General features: G+C 53.8%; 1 protein-coding gene across 1 annotated transcript in view; it reads right to left on the reverse strand.

Annotated features, from left to right (window-relative positions):
- Padi1 (peptidyl arginine deiminase 1) overlaps positions 1–8,923 on the reverse strand; it is a 32,008-nt gene extending 23,085 nt beyond the window's left edge. Inside the window, exon 1 of the mRNA XM_052177910.1 lies at positions 8,832–8,923. Within this exon, the coding sequence (XP_052033870.1) occupies positions 8,832–8,923 (92 nt within the window). The remainder of the gene's footprint in view (positions 1–8,831) is intronic.
- Between the last annotated feature and the right edge of the window lie 253 nt (positions 8,924–9,176).

Consider the following 9,176-nt stretch of genomic DNA (forward strand, 5'->3'; position numbering starts at 1 on the left):
CTCCTCCCTCGCCAAGTTTCTTTAGCCGCAGCGATAGAATTAAATTAGAACAACGGCTCTGATTGCTTCTTGTACGTCCGCAATTCAACCCAAGTCTTCATCTCTGTGTCCATTATCAGCCTGTGAAGTCTCCCAAGCCCCGCCCTCCCCGCCCCCACCCCATCTCTGCTGGGGCAGGGGCATGGCGTCTTTTACTTCTTCAAGACCCCTCTCAATTGCCACTGTTTCCCCGAGGCAAGGAATAACCTCCCCAGAGTGTGATCTCTGGTCCCTGACCCAGTCACAATCATCCTTGGTTTTCCTCCTCCACACAGCCTCCTCTTCTAGGGCTGGTGAGGGCGCGGGGTTGGGGGGGGGGTGTGTAAACTGTGCTCTGATTGGTGGATGCTGTTGTCAATCTTCTCAGCCTGCACTACCTGCCCAGATCTGTACCCCTTTGCAGCCTGCAACACAGGGGTCCCTCCAGGTCTGCCTGAACGCTGGCGACACCTTCCTCAGCCTGACTCATCCTGTAGCTTGGAGGAGGGCCAGCTAAAGCCTTAGCGAAGGCCACCAGAACCCAGCGAACACCAAGGGGCCATGGGGGCGGAGCTGCAAGATAGAGTGTGAGCCCCGCCCTCCTCGGTCTGCCCGCTGACTCAGTCAAGGTGCCTCTGCTGGGGACATCTGTCCGGCTGCCCGGGGCTGAGGGGCGCTTCAAGCACCTCATTTAGCTAAGTTTGGGATACTCTTGCCCATGTCTCTGCTTCATTCACAATAACCCTCTCAGGCGGGTGTTCAGATCACACAGCAGGGAGCTGCAGTTCTCTCCCACCTCTCACGGGGGCTGTCAGGACAAGGAGCACGTGACCGGAGCATGTCCTGCTGAAGGGAGGGAGGAGGTCACAGGAGAGGATGAGGAGGACTTGGAAAAAACAGAATTTCCAAACAGTCTCCTAGGAGGGTTTCATTGTGAGCAAGTTTGGGGGACCAAACAGGAAACCCGCCATCCCAGTCTCTGTTCCCACATGATATCTTATTTATTTATTATTTGTTTGTTTGTTTGTTTGTTTGTGTTTTTTGTGTGTAGCCCTGGCTGTCCTGCAACTCACTCTGTAGACCAAGCTGGCCTCGAACTCAGAAATCTGCCTGCCTCTGCCTCCCAAGTGCTGGGTTTAAAGGCATGTGCTACCACTGCCTGGCTCACCTGTTCTTTCAAGGTCAGCGCAGGCCAGAACACAGTGTCTGTGACTCTCTGGTCCTAAGAACAGTCAGCACGCTCGCACTCCGGGCGCCCACGGGCGCAGGGCTCAGCATGGCCAGCCCCCCACCCCACCCCCACCTCTCAGCACTCAGCCCGAGCCCTTCCCACACCGGGCTGCTCTTTACTGGTTCCTGTAATTCCCATTTTCTGCTGCTAGGCTGCAGATGTCTACACAGAAGCCTCCACCTTTCGGGTCACCTGCTCTCAGGAGGACGGACATTGGGACCTTTGTGCTACCCCACCCACACTTGGGCATCACCCACAACAGGGGCAGGAGCTGGGTGGGCAAGGCTTGGGAGAGGCCTGTGCGGGGCAGTGGCCCTGCAGGAAGGAACAGGAGGTAGAGGTAGTCTCAGGGACTGAAACAGAGAAGGCCACTCAGGTCCAGCTGTCTGGAGCTGATGACTGGTGGCAGGTTGGACCCTGCCACAGCTGGCAGCCTTCCAGGCTGGCCTGGCCTGGCCCCCAAAGTCTCTCAGCCTGAGAGACAGTGCTGCTCCCATTAAGACTGTTCGCGGCTCTGTCTGAACACCCTTGTGCTGTGTGACGTGGGTACCATGGGACCCAGTGAAGAATAGCACCTGGAAGAGACACCATGGTTCCTACTCTTGCTCTCTGACTCTGTCCCCAGCATCTGCCTGAAGAACAGGGTTTTACAGAGCAGAGAGGAAACCCCAAGCAGGCTACGCGGCATGGTGATGAGATTCAAGCATGGTGTGTGTCTAGGGGTGCCCCCACCCCACCACTCACATGGACTCTGCAGCAGAGGGAATTCCCAGAGACCAGGCTTCCCTGCAATAGAGCTTACAGAATCTGGAATCAAGCAGGTGTGGGTTCAAATCCCAGCCCCGGCTGGCAGTTGCGGGCTCTCTGTCTTCAGAAAGTCTCTCAATCTCTCTCTGTCTTAGTCTCTTTGCAAAATGGAGATCACAGTCCTCTCTGCCTTGCAAGCTTGCTGTGAGATTTGGCCGGCATATCATGGGAAGCACTGCAGCCGCGGCCACCGCTGCTATCAATGGTTCTGAGGGCATTGGAGGGGTGGGCGCCAGACAGGAAAAGACCGGGACCCATGGAGGAGAACGCTGTGTGGCCCCTTCCCTCTCAGCAGCCCAAGGAGCCAGACTAGGCTCACCACCACACAGACCAGCACCTCCAGCAGTGACTGGTGTCTAAGATGGCAGCATGCAGGAGGATTAGGAGTTCAAGGCCAGCCTGGCTTTGGTAGCAAGAAACCATCTTAAAATAAATAAGCATATAAAACCAGGGACTGGGGAAATGGCCCCATTGGTAAACCCTTGCAAGTGAATTCAATGCCCAAATCACATTTAAAAACCTGGGGCTGGGCTGGAGAGTTCAAGTGGTTGAACGTGCTTACTGCTCTTGCAGAGGACCCAGGTTCAATTCCCAGCCCTCACTAGGCAGCTGGCGACTGGCTGTAACTCCAGTCCCAGGGGACCTGATGTCTTCTGACCTCCTTGAGCACTGCATGCATATATGTGTGTATGTACATATGTGTAGTATATGTATATATGTGGATGTATTGTGAATGTATGTGTATATGTGTGTATGTGTGTATGTATGTATGTATATGTGTATATGTGCATATGAGTGTATGTATGTGTGTATGCATGTGTGTATTATATGTGTATATGTATGTATATTGTATATGTGCATATGAGTGCATGTATGTGTGCATATATGCATGCATGTATGTGTATATGTGTATATGTATGTATGTATGTATATGTGTATAAGTGCATACATGTATATGTGTGTGAATGTATGTGTATGTGTATATGTGTGTATGTGTATGTATATGTGTATGTATGTATATGTGTATATGTGTATGTGTGTATGCATGTATATGTATATGTGTATATGCATGTATGTATGTGTATATGTGTATGTGTGTATGCGTGTATGTATGTATATGTGTATATGTGTATTGTGTATGCATATATATGTATATGTGTGTATGCGTGTATGCATGTATATGTGTATATGTGTATGCGTGTATGCATGTATATGTATATGTGTATGTGTGTATGCATGTATATGTATATGTGTGTATGCGTGTATGTATGTATATGTGTATGTGTGTGTGTGTATGTATGTATATGTATATGTGTGTATGTGTGTATGTATGTATATGTGTATGTGTGTATGTGTGTATGTATGTATATGTGTATGTGTGTATGCATGTATATGTATATGTGTGTATGTGTATATGTGTATATGTGTATGTGTGTATATGTGTATATGTGTATGTGTGTATATGTGTATATGTGTATGTGTGTATGCATGTATATGTATATGTGTATATGTGTGTGTATGTATATATGTATATGTACATCTAGACAGAGTACTCATAAGAACAAAATAAAAGCCTGGGTGACTCATATGCCCAGGGTGAGTGAACAGGAAGATCCCTGGAGATCACTGACCAGAGAACCTGCTCTAACTGGCCAGTCCCAGCTCCCTGTCTAAAAAGAGCCAGGGTGGACAGCTCTTGAGGAAATACACCCAAGATTATCCTCCAGCCTCTACATGCACACGCACACGCACATACAGGAGCTCCAGTCCACACACACACACCCATGTTTAAAAAGCAGCCCTCGTGCTGGCTCTCAGTGAGCTCCCCAAGCAGGCACAAGCCAGGTAGACGAGGTTAGCCAACTGCGGGTGGGGTGCCGCTCAGACACACCTCTCAGCCTTGGCTCGCTCGCTCGCTCTGTCCTTTTAGCTGTGTGCAGCTGGCAGGGGTCACGGAGGGTCATGCGTGGCTGGGCCGGTACCACATGTCTTCACTTCCCTAAGGTCTATGCCACCTGGGGCGTGGCTGTGACCTCTCCTTCTAAGAGATAGAGATCGGTGGTTCACGGCACCTGGCAACGCCCTGCCATTGCCCAGGGCAGGCTGCCTAGCAAGGCCAGGAGGATGGCGGGAGATGGCAGGCCTCCCACAGTGGATACGTGGCCCCGGTGGTAGCCGCCGTTCCCTGTCCTTCGAAGCAGAGGAAGACTTGGAGCCTGGGACCAGAGTTCTCCTAGAGAAAGGGCCCTGATTTAAAACTGGTACACTGAGTCATTTTCCCCTTGCCAGAGTAGATCTAAGACCTGTGGGTGATGAAATTCCTCATTAGTAAAATGGGGAAATTAGGGATACCAAATGTACAGGCGCACAATAGGTGACGTCACCCGTACCTACCCAGGCCGAGGGAAAGCAAGCTCAGAGGCGCTAAGTGATTGGCCCGAGGTCACGCAGCCATCGAGGACCAATAAGACCCCCAGATATCACATTCTGAGAAGCCACCAAATTGGCCAGCTCTGGGAGCTCCTCTCAGTGAAGCCTGGTGAGGGCTGGCTAGGGTCAGGGAGGGAAGGACCTAGCCCTCCTCTCTCTTCACCACAGCCAGAGGTTGGGGACCACATGCGCCCATGTCCAGAGCCTTTATGACCAACTTGGCTCACAGCGTGCCTGATGCCCCTCTGCCGAGTCCCTGTGGAGTTAGTGGCCTGTCGTCCGCTCAAACTAACGCTATGCCAGAGGCCTAAACCAGGAGCAGTTTGGTCAGATGTATGGCCCCCAAGGACTCGTGGGAAGTACTTGCTAGTTGTGTTTCAAGGGGCCTTGAGCTCAAACCCAGAATGCCTGGGGTCCTGCTCGGGGGCCCAGGGTGCATTTGGAGGCCCAAACCCAGCTGTGTCTCTTCTACGAGGCCAGGTTGACCCGTATCCACAAGTCCCAGTTTTCTCAGTGCCAGTCCAGACTTGCTAACAGCTTTGGAATCCTGGCCCTTCCCCAGCCAGCTGAGCACGGCAGGCGACAGCTGTGTCTGTGGAGCTGAGGGAACAGACATCGAGATAGATAACAAATCGGGTCGTCCATTTTGACAGCACTGGGGATTGAACCCAGGGCCCCCTGCCCGGTAGGCCAGCACTGACCACTGAGCTACAGCTACAGCTTCCTATTTACGTTTTATCTTCAGAGTTTCACTCTGTTGCACAGGCTGGCCTTAGACTTGCAATCCTCCTGCCTCCGTCTCCCAAGCGGTAGAATGACAGTTCGTCCCCACATCCTGCCTGATGACCTTTATGCTGTGAGGATGCGCACTGTTCACATACTGTCCTACCCCTGATAGCCCTCAGGCCACCAGGGAACCAGAACAGAGCTTCGTCTGTGGCCTCATATAATCCCAGAACTCAAAAATGTAAGCTTTCAGGCTGGAGAGATGTATCAGCGGTTAAGAGCACTGACTGCTCTTCCAGAGGTTCTGAGTTCAAATCCTAGCAACCACATGGTGGCTCTCAACCATCTGTAATGGAATCTGACCCCCCCTTCTGGAGTGTCTGAAGACAGTGACAGTGTACTTATATATAATAAATAAATCTTTTAAAAAATGGAAGCATTCAAACGTCATCTCCAAATAAGGGCACTCTTCCTTACGCAGGTACAAGGACAGGCTGGATGGACAGGTGATGAGAGTGGGTGGGGGCCCAGCCTGGCCCCAGCAGCACCTGCAGTCCCTCTGATTGGGACCCTGTCAATCCCATCATCCTTCCGTGCCGGCCCAGCTCTGCCTCCCTGTGCTCCTGTGAGGCTGACGACACCTTTCCACCCAGCCAGGGAGAATCGGACAGATACACTGTCGGGCATTGCTGGTTTGGGAATTCAGGAAGCCCAGGAGGTGCTCGGGCCTGGTCCTTCCTGTACTCATCGAAGAGTTTCATGCCCCACCCCATACTCCTGTTCCCCAAATCCCTGAACATCCTATTTTGCTTTGCTTAAAGTAAGGAGAGACTGTTGATGTAGCCTCCCGGTCTGGAGGGATCAGTGTACGGAAGCAGCCTTCTAGGGATGGGAATCAAGGTGGTGAGATAACCCACCAAGGGAGAGGCATCAGGGTGCTGAGATAGCCCATGAGAATATTGAGCTACCCCATAGGGGATGGCCCACAGCACCTGCTGAGACTAGTTACCCCGTGGCACACAATTAACCCCACATACAAACATTTTTTTTTTCAAATAGCCAGGCCAATGTGGCCTCTGGGGGATTAATCACTTCCTCTGATGTCACCTTATGCACTATCATCTGGGGGTTCAAACTCTGGGCAGCTCACGTGACCGGCATACCTCATACTTCGGGGGAGCCTTTCCCTAGGCTTATCAGCAAGAAGACCAGTTCTAAGCCCCTTGGCTGGCCTCCGCTGGAGCCAGTCACAGGGGCGGAGGAGCCCCGAGGTCATCACATCATCATGTGTGGCCTGGCTCTAACCCCGCCCCTGGGGGTGGGGTGTGGCCTGGCTCTAACCCCGCCCCTGGGGGGTGGGGGTGGGGGCTCAGGCTCCTGGAAGTCTCACTGGCTTGCCCATTCAAGGTGCCTTTCCCACTGCCACTGCCTCTGGGCAGGAGAGCCCTGCTCGGTGCCACAAAGCAAATTCCTGTGGCCTTTGTAAACTCTGGGTGGCCATAATGCTAGTCGGGACTCAGGGCACAGAGCTGACACTTTAGTCTCTCCCAGATGCCACAGTCAAGGCAGCTCCATCTGGGCTGGCCACACCGAAGGATGACACTAAGGGCTTGGTGCTACCCCCCCCCCCCATATACCCCATGCTGTCCTTGTCCCCTCCCCCCTCCGAGAAGCAACGGGAAGAACAGGTGTGAGGGGGTCCACAGCCAGCACAGCCTACCACGGACAGACACATGCAGGTCTCATTCACCGCCCCCCCCCACACCCATGATGGTGGCACTGTTGAGTTCACTCGGAGAGGCAGAAGCAGGCTCACAGAAGGACAGTGGTAAGCCCGAGACCACACAGCCGGGGACCAACAGAACCAGGACGCACCGGGCTGCATGTGTGACCTCCGTGCGGAATTTCATGCCCAGTTCATCCAATCAGCATTCAGAGTCCTGGGCGATGAGAAGCCAGGGACTCTGGGAGTAAGCTTCGGTGAGGAGGACAGGATGGGTATGGGGGGCGGACGACAGAAGGTAGACAGGACTGAGGTTTGAAAGAACTTTCTAGGAACAACCTTGTCCCTTGTGTGTGTGTGGGGGGAATCAGGGTCCTGGAATCAGGCAGGCGGGACCCACGCAGGGGCTCTCCTTCCCTGGCATCAGTGTCAGAGCAGGACTGCCAGGTGCAGTACCGGAAGGCTGGTCTCCCCTGAGCTTCCACTAAGCTGCAGGCTGCGGGCTACGGACGGTCCACGCCACAGCTAAAAGTATTACTGGGGGCCGGTCCCGGGGCAGAGCATGTGTACAGCCCCAGGGAACACCAAAAATTCTGTCTTCCCTCTCTCTGAATCTCTTTCCTTTCCCTCTTCCTCCCCCTCCTCCTCCTCTTCCTCCCTCCCTCTCTCTCTCTCTCTCTCTCTCTCTCTCTCTCTCTCTCTCTCTCTCTCTCTCTCTCTCCCCCCGCCTCAGTGGACTCTATTCATTAAATCTAGAATCATATGCTAAACGGGCAAGAGTGGAAATAATCCCACTAGCCATCTAGGTCTGATGAGACCAGCCGGACCTCCAGTCCCCAGTGGAGGGTGGTTAAGGTCTGGCCTCCACAGCGTCTGTCTGTCTGTCCCTCCCCATCCCTGTCCCCGGGACCCTACACCATGGCTTGAGAGGGGGACAGTGGAGTTCAGACAGGCAACAGCTACAGCGCTCCCTGGCTGGCCAGGTGAGGAACTGAGCCCCAAGGAAGAACTGAGTTCAGATGGTGCCTGGGAACCCCCAGGCCTCAGCTCCCTACGGAAGCCACCCCACCTAGAGCGCCACAGGCCCCCGAGATCACCAACTTCTGCAGTGGCCAGGTAAAGAGCTAAGGCTGCCCAGGTCCCTTCCATTTCTACCTAAGCAGAGCCAGGACAGGGAAGATTTGGGTCAATGGGGAAAACGGGTCATGGCTATCCCATTCAGATGTCGCTGCAGCCCCTATCACAACCACCATCATCACCACCATCACCACCACCATCATCATCACCATCACTACCATCACCACCACCATCATCATCATCACCATCATCACCATCATCACCATCATCATCATCATCACCATCATCATCACCATCATCACCATCATCACCATCATCACCATCATCACCATCATCACCATCACCACCATCATCATCTCTTGCCAGCCCAAGTCCCAGGCTTTGCTCCAGGATCATTTCTTAAATTAAGTCATTGAGCTCTGCCTTGACTACTCCCTCTTAATCCCAGTCACTCTGGTTGTCCCTGGCTGGCCTCCAAGGGTCAAGATGTCACATGCACACCCCTAACCGCAGAGAGGTGGAAACTTGGCAAGACGTGGAGGGAGGAAGGGGGAGAGGGCACAACTCTCCTCCCTGACTCAAACAGCACTTCCTTCTGCCACTCCGTGTGAAGACTGAGACGTAGAACCCATGTCTCCTGAGCCCACCCTCACCGGGGACTGGACCCGATGTCCTGACCTCCAACGCACGCGGGCAGACCCTATTTCCTTCCCTCATGAGCTCTAAAGCCAGCTCTGTGGTGTCCAGATAGCATCACCCTGCCAGCTCCCCTCCCCACATCCCCTCACCCCAAGCACAGGAAAGCGTCCCGGGTCTGACCTGTAGACGTCCACCAGTGTCTCCACACCCACCACACACACAGCATGAGTCGGCTTTCTCAGAGACAGCTGGACAGCTCGCCGGGAGGCCATCCTGCGCCCAGCTTCCGGTCTCCTGGTCGGGTCAGCTTGGGTGCCCGGCAGCCCCAATGGCTCCCCGGTTCCCCAGCTCTGCTTGGGGACACCCGGCTGCCGGGTAGGAGCGTGCGTTCTGATGGGTTGGAGCGCTCTCCTCCTCCCTTTTAATTTCACCCTGCAACCTGGGGAGCCTGCCTGAGCCTGGTCCCCACCTCCTGGCCCCACGCCCAGTCACCTAAGTCATGGGCTGTCGATCTCGGAGGCTGGG

The sequence above is a fragment of the Apodemus sylvaticus genome, chromosome 3 (assembly GCF_947179515.1).
Source record: "Apodemus sylvaticus chromosome 3, mApoSyl1.1, whole genome shotgun sequence".
Taxonomy (NCBI): Eukaryota; Metazoa; Chordata; class Mammalia; order Rodentia; family Muridae; genus Apodemus; species Apodemus sylvaticus.